We start from the raw sequence: 19,877 nt of genomic DNA, 5'->3' as shown, positions 1-19,877 counted from the left end.
GTCAGCTGTAAAACCGAGTTAATAACTCTGAAGAAAAATGCCTTTTTCCCACCAGGAATTCACAATAAAAATCATCTCCTTCTCTACACAATTTTAACTACGCTTGGCGAAAAGACAAAACTAATAGACAAATTAGACATGATTACAAGACTATTTGGCTATTCAATGTCACAGATCAAGAGGAACGGTTCCTGTTGCAAGCAAGTAATGGCCCTGGTCCACAGTCACTCACATATGCTCCATAGAGAGTTTCGATGGGGTTTAGAGAATGACACGCTCAAACAGCCACATTTTTAATATCTATTAAAGTCACTGTGCCATGACTGCATGATGCCACCTGTGAGCAGGAGGGAGGGGAATATGAGCAACAGCACCGTGCATGTGGCCGAGGGGAGTACGTTCTATCACCCAGAGCTGCTCCAAATATCTGACTCTCTTCCAGACAGACTGAAATATTGGCATTGGACAACAGCCAAGTAATGACAAGACGTACGCGTTCCTCCAAGCAACACTCCAATGTGCTAATGCCAACACCATATTTTTCCCTCTTTGTATTAGTTTAGGTTCTTTAAAACAAGAATGTTATTGAACACTGTAATATTTTCACAGTTTCTCTGGTTCCTTGGCAATTACTTAGGGCTTCTACTGAAAACATCTCTTTCAGCAGCATTTATTTAGTCCTAGAATACAGACCTATGAATTTCCCCCACTAGCTCACTCTAATCAGCTTGTTGTGTTTTCTCCCAGTCAAATATAGTATCAGAAGGAAATACAACCCTTACCCAGTGCATTAGAAAGGAGGAAAGAGTGTAGGGTGCCTGGGTGGCTCAATTAAGTGTCCGACTTTGACTCAGGTCATGATCTCACGGTTTGTGAGTTCAAGCCCCGCATAAGGCTCTGTGCTGACAGGTCAAAGTCTGGAGCCTGCTTCAGATTCTATGTCTCCCTCTCTCTCTGTCTCTCTCTCTCTCTCAAAAATAAACATAAAAAAAGGAAAGGAAGAACGAGTGACAGTTGTTGGACACCCACCTCCCAGGCCCTGTGCTCCCTGCTTTGCATTTACATGATCATTTTCATCCTTCACAGTAGTCATGGATAAATGGGCTATTGCCACCATTTTTCAGATGACAAAACTAAGTCTTAGAAAGATCAAGGAACTTGACAAAGCCTACCCCACTAGCAGGAATTGGAGGCCATATTCAATCCCAGGGCAGTCCCCAACGCCTGCACTATTCCTTTACATGACACTGAATTGAGTGGCACCATAGTAACCACCTCTCAGATTTTCAATATGTCTGTAAGGCCATCAGCCCTCAGTAGGAACCTGAGAAGAAATGAACAGGATTAGGATGGCCCAGTGAATATTGTCCTAGCTCACTGGAGCCCTGAGTAGAAGAATTCATTGAGCCACTCCCATAAAGAGTGTCCTATAGGAACCTAGAACTACTAATGTCACTGATATGTGAAATGGCTGAGCCAGAAGTGAAATGAAATGCACCAAAGGCAGCCACAGAGATGTGGCTGGGTGGAAAAGGCCCTAGAGTTAGATGACCTCTAGTTTTGTATGCTTCTATTCCTCTCTGAACCTTCTTTATCTCATTTACAAAGTGGGCATTGGTAATGCTCACACAATAAAATTCTCTGAGAATTACCTAAGACCACATAGGCAGAGCTCCCAATATCGTCTGTGATCGGGGGCAGGTACATGAGAAAGATTTGCTGGATCCAAGTCCAAAAAGACATTTTACTTCAAATTAGTAGAACTCAGGGCATCATCCCTATTTTTCAAATGTATTTTCTCTAGGCTTTCTGGTGTGTATCAGGGGACATTCATCATTGTCTCAGCATTACCTGCACCAAATCCAGGTCACATGAAGTTATAAATGTATCTTGTATTCTAACGGCACAACCCTTGGCTGCTTCTAGGGCAAGAAGAAAAAATATATATTTCTAAAAGAACATATCAACCCAAACAAAGCCAAACAGTCACAAACCAGAATGTAGTGAAGGAAACAGACTTCTTTGTTCTGCAAGAATAATATTCTGAGCATGAGGAATGCCCATAGGTGACTAAGGAGAAACAGAGAGGGCACGTGGGGTCGCCTAATGGGAAGACAGCAGGCATGATTTATGACATAGCCTTAGAGAGTAAAGACTCACTGTGCTGTGTAGGACAAAGGAAAGAAGGGAGGGAACACCCTCTCACACCCCTCCCTGTAGCCAGGGAAGAGATGGAGATAAATGGACCCCATTTTAAAATGATTAAAAGTGGGTGGTAAAAATTTTCAGGAAAGAGTTAGGATTTCAGAGAAGAACAAACTTAGGTTTTGTGAGACTCTAGGATGTGAATCAAGGAAATCTACGTATCGGGGGAAAATACTGACACAGGAAAGATAGCTTGAGAGGCAGACACCTGAAAAGAGGAAACACAGCAGACAGGGCAAAGAGCCCAAGAACCCAGCTGCCACATGTTCGTGAGCCATCAAGCTGCATTAAGCTGGGTAGAGGCTTCTGGAAACCCCTGCTAGCCCTCTGAAAGGAAACCCAACATATAGGCTGACATCTCAGAGCTGACATTAGAGAGGTCTGTCATCCCCAGAATTCCTTTATTAACTACCCTAAACAAAAACATACTTTGATTTGTGTTCAAGAGCCCATTTGGTGTGCAAAGTGAAAGACACATGTTAAGGCATTTGACCACTACTCTTCCATGTTTTGCATCATCCAGTAAGTATGATCCACCTGTTTACTCTGGAGGCAACACCAAAATATCCTACAGAGAAGAACTTCCTATCAGTTTCCTTTTTTCTTATGGCTGAAATTGGGTGGGGATCCGGGAAGGACATTTACCTCCATTAGCTATGCCTCAACTTCTGCACAAACAGCCTTGATATGTGGTAAAATAGGGTCAAGCCTCAAGGGCAGACAAGAAAAGACAGACAACAGCTCATCTCAGAGCAGCCAGTGAGAAGGAAGCTAAATAAGTGAGCAGGTCTTCCAGGGCAGGGTGGTTACAGACTGGCCAGATGGAGCCTGAACATGTGGGTCCCCACCAGAAGCACCTGCTGGGGAGACCAGCCTGTGCTATGACAGCATGATCTCCCAAATCCTCCCCCTTTCCTTACGTGTTTCCTGTTTGAAGATCACCCACATGAGACCAAGAACCTGGAGAAGATTCTCATTGAAACAGTGTCCATAGTTCTCAGATTTTCTTAAACCCAATTTCACAAAATCTTCTTTTAACAAAGGTACTTTTATAGGGATATAACCAAAATATAATTTCATGGTAATACTCTGTATGATTTTCCATACAAATGATAGTTTTTTTTTAATTAAAACTATTTTTTAATCATAATGATTTTAAAGAAAAAAAATAAGATAATATCTTATCATGAAAATATGAACAGTAATTTATGGAATGCCCCTGTGGGAAGGGGTATAAAGATTAATAAGTTAAGGCCCTTGCCCTCATAAAGTCTAAAACTGTGGGTCTTACCACCTCTGCCTTTCCAACTAAGGAGGAATAGGATGGACCCACTGGGAGTCACTGGATCTAGGTCTTAAGACCACATCTGAGCTGTTCCATCTCCTTAAATAGCCCTGGTCTTCCTACTGGATGCACATGGTTTAACCACCGACAACTTTGGCATCTCTCTCTAGAAGTCCTCCAGGGTACTGATACTATCCTCTCTCCAGCCCTGGCACTTGGTGACAGCTTTGAATTCATTCAGCACACTGTCCTGACACTGGACAACACCTGTAGAGAACCACCTGTAGAGAACCTCTAGCCTGTGCCTCTGTGGGATCCAACTCCTGGCCTGGCCACTGGCATGGCTTCACCCTCCCCATTAGAAATGTAGAAAACCTTCACTGGGAAGAAACTCTGAAGACAAAAGTCCACCAGTCACTGGCTGTCCTCTACCCCTGCACTGGAGGCAAATTTACCTCTATGCAACTTCAGTTCCGCTCAGCCTGGATTAATATGGAACAACCTCGAGAAAGGGTTTTCCTCACATCTTTTCCCCATGCTCAGATCTCCATGCTCTCTGGTCCTTAAGGAGGAAGAAGACTACTGTGGCTGCAGGAGAGGCGACAGCCACCCAGTGCAAGTTCTGAACTGGAAGCCATTTGGAAACCTTCTTCTGCTTCACATCTATTATCCAATTGATCTATTTTTACTGACTTAATTATCCCTCGAATTTATGTATTTCTCATTGTTTGCTGTTGTCATTAGCCTCATCCACAGCCATCCTCTCAGTGGCCTATTGAAAGCCTGATGCTCAACCATTCACCTCTGCTCCTTTTTCCATTAATCCATTCTCTGCATCTGACATCACTGCCTGCTTCCGTCTCTGAACACCAGCAACGCTGGCTTTCGTTTTCTTCCTTAAGTGTGCCGTGATTTCTTTGACAGCAGGGCCTTTGACCATGCCGTCCCCTCTGCCTGGCATTCTTCGGCCTCCCGTTGCCTCTTTGACTAGTTAAACCATCCTCACCTTTTGGACACAGCTGAAGCATCATTTGTTCAGGGAGGGTTTCTCTGATCCCAAAGACCTATGATCTCCCCATTTTGTGCTTTTCCATTACTTTCTTTCATTCGTGTATTTGTATGATTTTTTAAAAAAATAATGGCCGTTTCCCCCACTACCCTGTAAACTCTGTCAACACCAACTGCATGTGTTTCCTTCACCATTAAATTCTCGCAATCAACAAAGTACCTGACTCTCAGTAGGAAGTCAATTAACATTTCTTTTAAAAAGGGAATAGGGGCGCCTGGGTGGCGCAGTCGGTTAAGCGTCCGACTTCAGCCAGGTCACGATCTCGCGGTCCGTGAGTTCGAGCCCCGCATCAGGCTCTGGGCTGATGGCTCAGAGCCTGGAGCCTGTTTCCGATTCTGTGTCTCCGTCTCTCTCTGCCCCTCCCCCGCTCATGCTCTGTCTCTCTCTGTCCCCAAAAAAATAAATAAACGTTCAAAAAAAAAAAAAATTTTAAAAAGGGAATAAATGAAGAATACATAGTAATACGGAGTTCTAGAGCCAAACTGTATTGTGTTTGAACCCTGGCTGTATCATTCACAACAAGGTCTGAGTTTACGTAAGATATTTGACCTAAGCTTCAGGCTTCACCCCTTTTAAAATAGAGGCAGTAAAGATTCCTACTTGCATTTGTAAAGTTCAAATAAAATATCTATCAAGTATTTAGTATCGGGCTTGACACATAAAGAGGGCTTCATTCGTGGCCAGCTAACAAGAGAATATATCCAATGATGTGTTAACAGTAAAATCAAAGACCGACTACACTACCTCTGTTGTGGGGGAAAAGTTATTTTCATAGCTGCCTTTGGGGGAATCCTTTTTTTCCTCCCCTCTGGATCAGATTTTAGATAGAAGTAGTAACTATGCTATATACTTTAGCATAAATGAGTTTCAGAACCACAGTGCCAAGCTAGAGACCTAGTATGGGGCCCAGAGAGTCTTGTAGAGCCAAGTGCCATACTGCACATTCGCATTAATGAGCAGTTCTGGGTTGTTGTTTTTCTCCTTTAAATTATTATCTGTGTATTTGGAATCTCGATTCCACTTTTGGGTACAGTTTGGAGAGGAATTATTGGACTTTCCAGGACATACCACTGATTTGTAGTGACAAGAACAAGTATTCTAAATCAGGGTTATCTCAAAAAAAGTCCAGAGTCTTGGGTTACCATAAACTGGTGCTGCTGTGCCGATGGCATAAAAAACCTGGTGTCCTCATTGTGTCCACAGTGTTGCAGACTTCAAACAAATTCTTATAACGTAACCCCTTCCTAAATTTCAAGCGATCTGCACTGAAAAAAACCAAAGCAGAACAGCAAGAGTGTTGATTCTTGCTCAGGAGTTTGGAATGATACTTCCTACTGGCCAAAACCTTCAACTTGCTGGCCCCTAATAAACCAAAACTCAAAAGGAACAGAGGGCAAGGCAGCTTGAAGAGTCTAGAATGACATAGGTCATTCTGAGCCTAGGTGGCTCGGTCAGTTGACCATCTGTGTTCAGCTCAGGTCATGATCTTGCAGTTTGTGGGTCTGAGCCCCACATCGTGTTCTGTGCTGACAGCTCGGATCCTGAAGCCTGCTTCAGATTCTGTGTCTCCCTCTCTCTCTGCACCCCCCACCCCCGCTGCCCTCTCTCTGAAAAATAAGTAAACATTAAAAAAAATATTAAAAAAAAAAGAGTAAGGAATGACCAAAATGTGTCATCCCTGTGAGTAGACAGATGCGCAAAAAGAGGAGTGATAACGCCCCCCTTCCTTCACCAAATCTGCGCACTTCACATGGGGGCCAGCAAACACTTTCTGTGAAGGGACACAGGGGAAACAGTTTAGGCTTGTGGGACATACAGTCTATCGCAACCGCCCAGCTCTGCCGCTGCCCTGTGCATAAAGCTGTAAAGGACCGAGCGTGGCCATGTTCCTAAGATTATGTCTATGGACATTAAAAGGTGAAGTTCATGTATTTTTCACTTAACAGTATATTCTTCTTTTGGTTTTTCCCCCAAACATTTAAGAATGTAAAAACCGTTCTTAGTTCGCAAACTTTACAAGAATAGGCCATGGCTACATTTGGCCAGCAGCTATTTTCTGACCCTTGTTTTAAGACACATCAATAAACACCACCTCACACTTATTGGTGCCCTAATCTTTCCTCAGGTGTTCTCCATGAACACAGCAGGCCTGCCCCTAACTGGACTAGAGAAGTTGTATATCGCACAAGAGACTAACGATCAGAACCAACAGACAAAAAATGTAAAACTCTATTAATGAACGCTACATACACACACACACACACACACACACACTTTACCATTTATCATGTGGCTCCACAAACAGGAAGCTTTTATTTGAGTCCCTGAACAACTCTGAGAGGTAGGCACGGCAGCGTTTATAGGCCCTGATTATAACCATGGCAATTAAGGTTTAGAAAGTCCAAAACAAAGTTGTAAAACTAATATATGTAGCTGAGCCAGGGACAAAATCCCCACTTGTAGCTCTAAACACACAGCTGGAGGCCAAAGCACACAGCTTTGATGGGTAAATGTACCTATCTTTGCGAACTGCTCATGAATTTAGCTGCAGACCACTTGACAAAGCAGAAAACGTTGACAAAGTAAATGTTAATATTGTACGCAGCAGACGTGCGGGCCTTTCCCCACCACCCCACGCTTCACTTTGGTCTCCAGTGCTCTACTGAGTGCATTCTGTGTCCCCCAAATTCATGTCCACCTCCAACAGGAGACATTTGAAAATAGGGTCTTTGCAGATTAATTACAATGAGGTCACACTGGATTATTATAGCAGCTGTCACTCAGATGACTGTCGTTCTTATAAGAAGAGAACACATGAAGATACATGCAAGAAGGAGACCAGGTGATGACAAAAGTGGGCAGGCATGATGCAGCTCGAGCCAAGGAACACCAAAGGCTGCCAGCAACCACCAGCAGCGAGGTGAGAAGCACAGAACCGATTTTCAATCAGACCCTCCAGAGAGAGGCCCTGCCTACACCTTGATTCAGACTTGGAGCCTCAAGGACTGTGAGAAAATAAATTTCTGTTGTTTTTAGCCACCCAGTTTGTGGTAATTTGTTACAGCCATCCTGGGAAAGTAACACAGCCTCCCACCGGCATTTTATACTCTAGAAATACCTTTGAATTTTGCTTTGCTGAAGACATTACTCATTTTGGCTCCACACTCAGAAGAGCACTTTGCCCCCCCATTCACTGGGCTCACCCACGTGTATCCCTCAAGAATCAGTTCAGCGTCACTTTTTCCAGGCGACTCTGTCCTGCCCCATCCCACCAGGAAAGGTTGGGGACCCCTCCAGTGTGCTAGATGACACCCTGGGATATGTCTTGTGGGAGCACCCGTATCCATGGGAGCACCTGCACAGCCACCACACTGTCTTAAAAAACGTGACCACACATTGGATCACCCCCAACCTGAACTAGATCCTGATCTCTCCTGGGGAAGGGCCCATGTCCTTACTAGCTGATTACCACCTATCTCAGGAAGTGGCATGGTGAGCTAGTTTGCAGAACCAGAGGAATTTTCTTTCATTTTGTTTTGTGTTTCCCCAGCCTTGTCTTTGCCACTTGCCAGCAGTATGACCAGAGTCAAGTGACTTAATTTCTCTATTTCAGTTTACTTTTCTGTAAAGTGGGGATAATGATAGTTTCCACCCTATACAGGAGTGAGGATTAAATGTGTTAATGTATGTAAAGCATTTAGAATATAAGTAGGAGGTACCTGCTAAGCACCAGCTATTATTACTTTGCCCCAGAACAGCAGTGCTCTCTGGCTCTGGACCCAGCAATGGCTTCAATGTCTAAATATAAGACGGAATTTCAAGATATGTGGGAGAAGCCTAGGAATAGAACTTAGGGAAGCAGGGAGGGTCTCAGCCTCAGGCCTGACCAATTTGGGCAAGTCATGGTACTTCTTTGGACCTTTTTTTCACCTTCATCACAAAACAGTCGGATTAGATAGTCCTCCTGACCTGGAACCCAGGATTTTAGGGACCCATGAAACGGATCCTGGAGGTGCTCCAGCTCTGCTGGATATTCCAGACCTATAGGAAATCATGTAAGTGTTTAAAAGTGAGAAGCTTGATTACACCAACCAAATGTCAAGTTTTTCCACTTAGGAGGAATTCTATTAACTCGATGTAAAAACACTATGTACTTAATACTGACTGGTGGTTTTTGTTGGCAGTTACTTATCCTTACAGAATAAAATTAAAGGTAAAATGAAATCATCCTTTTACTTAAAAATGTTGTTTCTTAAGTAGACATTTTTTTTTTCCAAAGCAAGTGAGAAGATACTAAAAAGTATCTTGAAAACCTGAGACTCTCAATGAACTAGATGCGCTCTATGTTCCTTTTTGGCTCTAATGCTCACAGGATTACAGAAAATTTCTCTAAGGCAATCAACTATAACAATTTATTTCGCATTTAATTTTACTCTGTGGCCTCAGGAGGAAAATGTCTTGCTCTAAGATTTCAGGGAAAAAAAAAAAAAAAAACATAGAAGATCCGAATGAGCATTTGAAGCACACGAAGGGGGAATTTAAAAAGCTGGAAATACCAGGTTAGGAGGCAGAAATGAATTTTAAGTTTTTGAAAAGCAACAACAAAGTCAAATAACCTGGAGAAGAAATGACAATTGACCCTGGGAATACTCATAGGCACTTGTGTTCATGTGTATGTAGATTTGGAGTTACTGCATATTCCCAGAGGGCTAAGAAGTAGGGAGGGAGGGCTGGCTGCCATTACTTATCAGCCCTATCAGTTTTAGGGATCACTGTGGGGCCAAGGTTCAGGTGCATTCAGGGATTGGAGACTCAGAAACAAGTTTTCTCTGTTTTTGGAAGTCACTCACTTTGTTGGGTAGTCAGGGTGGCCATGAAACTATTTCCAGCCGAGACTGGGCTACAAACCTGTCACAGCCCCAGGAAGCAGGGCAGTGGGGAGGATGTGCAAGGATGGAGAGGCAGGTGGAACAGAGTGTTACATTCTTCTAAGACACAGGGTATTTGTGGAGAGGGAATCAATAATAATAATGCAGGTAGAAAGAGCTTTGAAAATAAAGTGCTGAATAAATAAGTTATCTTATTTGGACCTTATGCTAAACCTGTACACTGATGTTATTTTTATCCCCATTTTATAGCCCTGTGGAAATAAACAAGACCAACCAAATGAGAAAAAGAAAGGCTATTTATTTAGAGCTTACTAAAGCAAGAATGTCAGTCACCATCACTTACCTTGGAGAAGACTCCAAAGCAAACGGATAAGTGGGAAAGCTTTGTAACGGAATAAAGGGGAGGACTCAGGTATGCCCTGATTGGAGACTGCTTGTGTGCGGAAGCTGTAGGTAGGCGAACTAGAGGTGGACATCCTATGTGATTGTTTAGGAGTGCCTATTTGGCTTTCTCTGGCTGGTTCCAAACAGGGAGCAGGGACAAAAATTAGGAAAGCTATCAAGTATTAATCAAGTCCAGACCATTTGGGGCCTATTGTTACAGGGGTTATGGTTTGGCTTCCTGGATTGTTACTAGAGATAACGGTCTGACTTCCTACAAGTTTAACTTAGGCAGGCTTCCGGGGCTGTTTTCTATATACTAATGGGTTGGACTCCCAGGATGGCTATAGGTTATGGGTCAAAGTGCTATTTTCATTTATTTATTTATTTATTTATTTATTTATTTATTTATTTATTTTAGTTAAAGTATAGTTGAAACCCAATGTTATATTAGCTTCAGGTGTATCAAAGTTCTATTTCCATATGGCTGGCCATTGTTTATTTGCATATTAAGCCTTTCAACCCTAAGGTATGAGTCTGTACAAAAGAAAGTTGGCCAAATAATTACCAGTTTCAACTTTCACAGCCCCAGTGAGGGACTGGGGTGGCTTCCATGCTATATCCAGCATGTCAAAATGCCTAAGGTAAATGATGTATTTACCTATGAAATGTATGCACAAACACACCCTCATAAAATCATCAACAATCTCTTTCAAAAAGTAGAGTCATTATGTTGCTTTTCCTGCTTACTGATTTGGTCTTATACTATGATTACAGAAAGCTATAGAATATGATTTAATAAATAAATCGTTGGCAGGAATGTCTGGGTGGCTCAGTTGATGAAGTGTCTGACTCTTGATTTCAGCTCAGGTCATGATCTCATGGTTTGTGAGTTAGAGCTCCATGTTGGGCTCTGCACTGACAGCACAGAGCCTGCTTGAGATTCTTTCTCTCCTTCTCTCTCTTCCCCTCCCCTGCTTACACACGCACATATGCTCTCTCTGCCTCTCCCGTCCACTCTTGCAAAATAAATAAATAAACATTAAAAAAAAACCAGACCATTAGTAGATCCAAGTTTTCAAAACTCAGGATACACCAGAGGAAAAAGTTCTCAAAGGGGTCTTTGGTAAAGAATCTTTGCAAATACTTCCTGCTCTAAAAATCCAAACATCTTCCCCTCCATAAATCATTCCCAGTGCTACTGGCAGAACCAGGGCCTGAGTGGGTAAATCATGGGTCTGACCAGAATGCCAAAGACCATGTCCTCAAGTAACACCAGTTGAGTCCCAGTGTCCCCCTTCTGTCTGCCCAGTCAAGCCCTCCCTAGGAGCTCAGACATAAGTAAGTACAACATTCATGATTAGAACTTGAGCAGATAGAAAATAATCTGTGTTCCAAGAGCTAATTGTCAAATGTATATGAACCCTATTGTTTTTGACTATTATGATAAGACATGAAAAAGCTACTGAATGAAGTGACACAGGCATCATTGCTGGATAATTTCAGAGAAAAGGAACTAATTCTGTCCTCTCCACTAATGGAAAGATGGAAAGCAGGACTCTGCTGTAGCTACAAGATTCTTACACTACATGAAAGCTGGCTCAGGTCAACTCTCCTGAGGTTTAATAAGTTATTTTGATAGGAATACACCCAAGAATGCACCTGTCTCTTCCCCCCCCCCCCACCTCCTCCAACTGGTACCATCCATTCAAGCCCAAGGACCCCACCTCAAATGCCAACTCTCAGTAACACCATCCCCGAGCAACTCGTCCTGGCATGGATAACTTGCCCTTTGTCTCCATGGGATTTTGTGTAGAGTCTTAAACACCTACACTGTGCAATTACAGCAATTTTTTTATACAATGTTGATCTCCCTCACTCCACTCTGAATTTCTTTAAGGCAAATCTGGGCCTTATTCATCTCTTTTCCTCAGTACTTTGCATATAACAGTACACCTCACAGAAGCCCAGTGAGGAAAGGGTGATTATTATAGTCTCATTGAGGAAACAGGTTGAGAGAGATCAATTATTTGCCCAAGGTCATAAGGCTAAGAGCTGACAGAACCAGTCTCTGTCCCACTTCTTAGCAGCTTGAAAAGTTTTTGTGACATCTTTTCCCTCTAATAAGCTCTAAATGCTGCTTCACCAAGGCAGTAAAGACAACTCCACAGTGTTCCAGATTAGCCTGCGCATGAATAGCTCATGTGCGATGTAAGAGGCGTGCTTGGAATTCGTTAACACCAGCCCCTGATGCTCACTACTCATGGTCATCCACAGTTCTCTTGTTCTCTCTTTTTCTCTTGTGAAGAACACACAAGTGTGGTTCTTGTCAAGTGTCTTCAATGATCATATATTAATTTTTAATAAGAAAAGAAGACTGCCATCTATAAGGCAGCAGAAGGAGAAAGGAATCACAAGCATAAGCAAGAGTGTAGGGCATAAATTCTATGCCTGCATCCTCCTCAGTGCTCAAAGGACAAGCGATTTCTGTTTCATCTGCAGTGTTTATCACAGAGGACCTCTGCAATGGATGGATATGAATATTCCACTCATTAGGAAAAGTAAGCCCTACTGGGAGGAAGGAATATTTATTTTATCAGTCCCTGCTTTGGCCTGGCTGAAGTAAACCCTTTGCTCTGACCTTACATCCTCAAAGCAACTTCCTAATTGTCATTTTATTCCCAAGTAAATGTTCCCTCAGGGAGAGGGGCACTGATCAAAACCCTCAGTATTTTTATTTGCAAGATGTGCACAGTATTTACAAAGGAACGAATTGGCATTCAGTTTTAGACACCAAAGGAAAAATAAAATATGTTAATAGCAAAGTATCTGATATTTCTGGCAGGTTTTCTCCTTAGGCCATCCTTCCTACTTTTGTTTATCTTCTGATGGCTCCTGCCTTCCCTCAGCCAGCTGCTCTCTGTTCCTTCTGTACATTCTTTCTCGGCTCTGCCCTAGTGTGGAATCATCACAAAGTTCTCCAACACCATACTGGCAAGTTTGGGCGGGAAAAAGGGAAAAGACTTGCTTACATGTAACATTTTCTGTAGTATTTAATGAGAATAATTTCTACTCACTTAGCTTTTCTGCTAAGGTGGACATGACTATACTTCCTAGACTTGCAAAGTTCTTAGCAAATGGAACAAATCATCTAAGGTTATCGGACGGTGCCAGATACTCACATTTTCTGACCGGAGCCTCTTGGCAGGACACCCGCCATCCCTGGGGTGAAGCATGTAATACAGTCGGACTTTGCTTGCATGTTTTCGACTCTGGGAAGGAAAAGAAGAAGCAAATACTATGAAAGAGAAAGCATTTTAAACCCTTGGAAACTTAGCCAGTGACCGTAAGTGCAAAGTAGTACTTTCATTAAAAACACTTCCCCACACTCCTGAGAATTACGTGGGGTGAAGTTTCACATAGGTTTAGTGACTTGCCCAAAGTTATAAAGCCAACATAATTTCAGGATTAGAAAACACAGTTAAAGAAGAAAGTTAAAGTTAAAACACTGGGATCTTGAAGCATAGGGTGCGTAATATATTTAATTGTCCTCAAAATAAGAATGGGTCAGCAGAGAGAACAATACAAGGATCAACTGTGATGGAAAGCTTAGATCCCCTGCCTTGTCTCACCCTCCCACTTCCCTGCCATGAGGATCTTGGGACAGTGCCCCCCCACCCCCTCCTGGGAGTTGGCACTCATAGTATCTCCAACAGAAGGCTTTATCTCTGGTTCTCCCATGCTAGATAGAGCCTCCTTAATAAGCTATCAAAAGAGATCTTCCCAAGTCAGATATCATAAGCAAACAAAAGATATCATATGCAAGCCCGAGGACTGATCAGAGCCCAAGTTGCATGCAAGCAGGCAAAGCAGTTGAACAAATAAAGCTCCATATCCTGTAGGATCAGCAGGACTATGGGTTTCTGCCTGTATTGAATGGTCCACACCCAGCATGGAGAATTGACCTCGTCTTAGTTCTATCTTTCTTCTACTACTTTGCTCAATAGGGAGCCCACCTGAACTTCCCACACCTTTAAAGAACCCTACAGTTTTAACTCCCAAGTTGCTACCTGTGGCAGGATGGTAGAGTGAAAAGAGCACCACCAGTGACAAGTTCAGATCCCAAGTGCAGCTCCACCACCATCTGGCTGTGTGATATTGAGCAAGTCAGTCTAATTTGTTTATAGCTAAAATGAGTCTCTTTTTCTCGGTGTACAAAATGAACGTGATATTTATTAGGGTTGCTGTGAGAATCAAATGAGGCAGTGCCTATGAAAAACTGCAGTCCATATAATGCTTAACGTGTCTCACCAGCAAGTGCACCAATCCTGAACTCTGAATCTGTACTGCTGCTCTGATGTGCATTCTCCTTGAATCCATCACTATCTAATTCCCATCGCCTATCCCTTTCCTTTGCTCAGGGCTGATTTCTTTCTTCTCCAGGCATTGGTTCTGCTTTGCCTTTACTTACAGTTGGGGCCCAGCCAAGCTCCTGCAATGATGGTTTGCCTTCATGGATTAGCCACAAAGGCAAAATGATTTTCGGAGAATGCAAGGCAAATTGCAACTTGTTTACAGGATATGATATAAATCCCTCTGTCTCATTTTCCTTCTTTATCACATTTTTCATCCCCTTATTGTGCCCAAAGCAAGAAAACGATGCTTCTAAAACAGTCCTTGAACACTTTCAAGGCCTTTAAATGGGTTTAAAATTGTTAATGGAACATGAATGATATTACAGACATATAAAGGTACTGGAGTGTGATTTTGAAATACATTTGTAGCCATTTCCAGGTTGTATTATAAGTTTTAATCACGGGTTACCTGGAGTCTTGTTTGCCTGGGAGATTGGTAGGACAGTGAAATAGAGACCTATGTGGACCTGTGCCAGATGATTTCAACAGCATTGTTCAACTGCTGCACGGTTCTGAGAATGATGCAGTGCAGACTGGTACAGTTTTTTGCAAATAAATATGTTGATTACTAAAATCTGTATACAGTTTCCAGTTTTGTTGGTTTTTTGGAGGTAAGGAGTAGTGGCAAAGTTAAGAATACTGCTACAGTCAAAAAGAGAAAAAAAGAACCATTAAACACCTGCAGGATGCTGAATGTGGCCACAGAGCCTGGGCTGGAGAAAAGCACAACAGACAGGCAATTAGTGAAAAGACAAAGCAGTACCAGTGTGAGCTCAAAGCCAGCGGAAGTGGGCTTTCAAAGTTTCATTTGTTCCCTTAGAAGAATGTATCACATTACCTACCACCATCAATCTACTCAAAGCCCTGGATTCCTAGACAACAAAATCACATCCAAATTGGAAATCTCATAATGTGGCCTGTTTCATGGTTGGAGTTCTTCTCTTTGCTAAAATACTACATTTCTTTCCAAAAGATTCTTCCCAGCAAAGGCAGAGCTCACTGGATTATTTAATTGCAGCTTGACAAAACTAGTAAGAACCCATTAGCTAAAAAGAAAAGGGAAGCAAATGATAAGTCTGCGGTAAAGCCATTAGTGATGAGAGATGTTGGGATTTGAGTCTTATTAGCAATTTTCTTCATTAAAGGCCAGTTTTTCTCCTCAGCACTGCCAGCCTCTAATTTTGACAGAAGGACTGACTGCCCTCCAGGTACTGTCTTTGTCCTTGTGTATGGGTGAAGAAAAACAGTGCTTTGGAAAATCCCACCTCATTCAGGAATGATGGCAGAGACATCCTAGTTCATCATTTCTCTGTTTCTCTATTGCCTGGTCTTCCTTATTGCCTCTGCCCTCCTGCAGCTTTTCCTGGGCTGCCTGAACGGGGTCCAATGCCTTTCCCACCCACAAGCCAACCCTAGCTTCAGGCAGACAGTAAAAGCTCCAAAGGCAGTCCACTCCTCAGTGAGAAGAGTGTGGAGCCACCCTTCCAGTTAGACTGATTCAAACCCAACACCACTTCCAAATGATGTTGGTTGAGAAAGAGAAAGAGGCAGCTACCAGAATGCTCTCAGGCCCCCTATAATTCCTCTGCCTCAGCTCAGGGTCCAGCCCTGCTAGTGAGTCCTCTCCTTTTTTCCTAGCATACTCACCTTTACCTCAAGGTGGGGCATACCAAGTAACCCACAGCGTCTTCCCCCACTTGGCTCCTCTCAACCCCTTACCCACAGAAATTGGTTGAAAGTTGACATCGTAACCTCACTCCTTCCAATTTATTCTAAAACCAAGCAAACAAAAATATTTCCACAAAATGTTAAACTTAGATTTGAGCAAAGATGTTCATTGCAGCATTGAGCTAGAAACAATAACTCAGGGAGGTAGCTACATGTTGGACAAGAGGCTGGTTAAAGTAGCCACGGGATGCCCTTATGTTCAGTTGGAGATTGAAAAAGTGCTTCCTACATACTGAATGTTGAACGGAAAATGCTAAACTGAAAATTGTTTGTGTACTGTGATTAAGATGATATAAATATTTGTAAGTATATAAGTAAGAGGTGGAAAACCAAGCATGGGTAGAGAAAGTATGGATGGTTTTCATTTTTTTATTTTTACAACCAATTTTCCCTTAACATAAAAGTAATAACTTCACAATGCTCAAGCCATTGTAATTTCTCAATAAGTATACTTTCTACTCACAATGATTGTAATTAGTAAAAAGCACACTGATCTGAAATGCTTTTATACTCATATATTCATATACTGGCATAATTGACCACATTTCCAACTACCCGTTAACATCTTATCAACATTCAAATGCATGATTTTTTTCACTGCAATACTTGCTGATTAGATGAGACTACTTAGCCCAAGAGCAATACACATTACTTTAAATATTAAAACTTTCTTTGGGAACATACAAATGTTATGGTAAATACGTGTCCTTTTCGCAATGCGATCATTTCCACTTCCTGTGTACAAATGGAGTCTCTACGGAGACAGTGCGCAAATGCCATACAGACAACCAACCTGGAAGGAAAGCGACTTCTGAAACAGATTTATGTCATCCAAGTAATATGAACAACAAAAGCAAATCCTTATGACTTTTTCAAATTTATTAACACCTCACACATGCACTGCTTTTAAGAGTTTAAAAAGACAAATTGCCAACTGCAAGGAAATGCAAGGAGACAAAAGGACCTTACATGTTAAATGTACATATGACAGAGTGTCAGGGAAGAAAAGGGCCATTTCTTTAAGGGAAAAGACATGAAAACGAAATTACAATCTCTTTTGCTTGCACCAAAAGTCAGTCCCTGGTTCTCGCATTAATATTTGCATTTTAAGTAAAAGTCATTACTTTCATTCAAACCACATCAACTTTAAGCTTCCCAGAGAGGTCAGAAATTACCAACTCTTCCATTTTAATTAAAGCCTTTGCCCCTGATGCTGGGCATTGTGCAGGGGGCAGACCTATCTGCAGATTAGTTTCTTTGGCTGAAACAATCTCTTGGCACTCAAAGAAATCATCTAAAGTGGAAATTCAGGCCAGCCTTCTCTTTGGGGGGATAAAGAACAAGACAAACCTCTATTTCCGATGTATTGTGTGAAAGAAGGGGGTGGACCACATGGAAATAGAATGGCTTTGTGCTTCACCTAAATAGCCATCTCCCATTATCACATACCCTTAAAAAATTCACAACTCAAATTTGCTTCCAGCAAGGCTACTGATTTCTGGTCTCATAAAATGTGAAGATAACAAAGCAACTTAGTATTTGCATAATGCTCCAAACAGCCTTCAAAGCCCTTTGACATTTACCATTTCATTTTATCCTCAAATCACAGTTGTGAGGCTGGCAGGAGAGGTGTTATTTCAAATAAGCTTTAAGATCCATTCCTGATTCCCTAGTTAAGTCTTCACCATTTTATTTCATCATAGGTATCTAATTATACCTCTTCCAAAAACCAGCTAAAATAAGCCTTTTCCTAAAAGAAAAAGGGAAAACCTGGAACAGACTGATAATTACAGAGGAGTGATACTCACATGCCAACCAATTTTGAGCTGTTTCTACTCATTCTAGGGTGAAGAAGAGCCACTTAAGGGAAGGACGACAAATACCAAGGGTCTAACTCCCCAGCTACCCAAGAATGACTGGCTGATGTGAGATGGGCTCCATCTCTCAGGAAAAAGGAGAAGGCACCCTGGCAGAACCCCACTTAACATTCCCAGGTTGAGGGCCCCAGGGCTGAGCCCTGGAAAAGCTGGAGCACAACTTCACTGGGAAGTCAAGGTTCAGTACAGAGAAAACCACAAGTGTGCAAGATTCCCTCTGATGACTGTGACTCTTTCCTAGAGTGATGCATCTTTCCTTATTATCACAGAAAGGCTGGATACAGAAACTCCCTGTACCTAGAGTGAACCAACTAAAATTCTCAGAAGAAATAAATAAGAAATAAATGTTCTCTGCTGGAACTGCCCAAGGACCCGGGTTTCAGACCTCCTACACAGGCCACTGAAATGGTCCTACAAACGGAATCAGATCAGAAGATCCTGAAAGCTTTCAGACATACCATGAAAGGATCAAAGGCCAATCCTTACACACTAGAGACAAGTGACAGGCCCTCATAACCTCTGTTCACCAAGGATCAGTAGCACCTAGGAAATAATTCTGCATTGGAAAAAGAAGACTTTGGAAAAACTTCCAAGGAAAAAAACATCAAGAAATTATTTGGAAAACATTTCCCACAATAAATAGAAGTACATTTTAAATGGCACAGTCTTTGTGCTGTTTAATGCTGAGGGTAAAAGCTAAAAGATGAGATAAGACAGCTGATTGAAATAAAGATGTACTGCCTGCGTTAATAAAGAAAGAACATTAAAAATATCATGGCTTGATTTTGAAAGTCTTTTCACAGCAACAGGAGCAGAATCAACACTGCAGATCGGTGTGTTATTCAATATAGAGACACTTCTTAGAATGCAGAGGGATAGAATAAAGGAGTGGAAAATAGCGATACTGGAGATCTTACATATGAAAGATCAAAACAAATAGAATAAAAAGTCCAAGAATAGAACCAATAATTTGGAACAAAAAGAAAACTAGAAATATATATATACATATTTATATGTGTGTATATGTACATGTGTATACGTGTGTGTGTATATATATATGTATGTGTATATATATATATATATATATAAACTTTGTAATTGGAAAGTTTTGTGAACAATGAAGAAAAAGAAGGACTGATGGAGCATAAAAAATAGGTGTTTTAATCTGAAATACATGTAAGAGGCAAACCATAAAGTAGGAAAAATATTTGCAAAAGTAAAATAAAATGGTTTAGTGCCTAAGATAGAGCACTCTAACAAATTTATAAGAAAAATAGCTTAAAATAGGCAAAAGATAGGAATTGCAGAAAAGCAAACAGCTAAAAAAGACTTATAAAAAGTTCACCCAAATTCTACCTTATGACTTTTAAACTAAAAAATATATCTTTTTCACCATTAAATTGACAAATATTTACAAAACATATCTATATTTATGAAGATACAGAAAAATGAAACTTCTTGTACAGAGTTATTAAGCATGTAAACTAATATAAGATTCCAGGATGGAAATTTTGCAATATGTATTCATAAGGGAAAAAAAATTGTTCAATCCAACAATTCTACTTCTATGAATTTATTTTAAGAAAGCAGAGTTATGTTTTGCCATTTATTTATAAGTGAAAGCGGGAAAATAAATTACGTATCCTAAGTGAGAGGGATAAACATTTTATCTGTGTGATAGATTACCAAACTGCCATCAAGAAATTATTGTAATAATATCGATGACATTTTTAAAAAATCTATGAAATCATACTAAGAAAAAAGGTCCCTCTGATACCAGAATATAAATGATGCCAAGTTTTTTAACAATAGAATCTATCTACATACATATTGAGATAGATAGATAGATAGATAGATAGATAGATAGATAGATAGATGTGTGTGTGTGTGTGTGTGTGTGTGTGTGTGTATTTAGCATAGACATAGGAAAAGTCTAGGGAGAAACATACCAAAGGGTTAACATTGTTTATCATGGATCACAGGTGATTTCAATTGTTCTTATACACACTTTTTATTTTTTTTCCTTTT

At 41.3% G+C, this 19,877-nt stretch overlaps 1 protein-coding gene across 1 annotated transcript in view; it reads right to left on the bottom strand.

The window, feature by feature from the left end:
- Positions 1-19,877, bottom strand: part of ZMAT4 (zinc finger matrin-type 4) — a 275,186-nt gene that overhangs the window by 210,630 nt on the left and 44,679 nt on the right. Inside the window, exon 2 of the mRNA XM_032593036.1 lies at positions 13,012-13,101. Coding sequence (XP_032448927.1) covers positions 13,012-13,101 — 90 coding nt within the window. The remainder of the gene's footprint in view (positions 1-13,011; positions 13,102-19,877) is intronic.

The sequence above is a fragment of the Lynx canadensis genome, chromosome B1 (genome assembly GCF_007474595.2).
Source record: "Lynx canadensis isolate LIC74 chromosome B1, mLynCan4.pri.v2, whole genome shotgun sequence".
NCBI lineage: Eukaryota > Metazoa > Chordata > Mammalia > Carnivora > Felidae > Lynx > Lynx canadensis.
The sequence above is the reverse complement of the archived record's forward strand: the minus strand, read 5'-3'. Positions and strand labels throughout refer to the sequence as shown.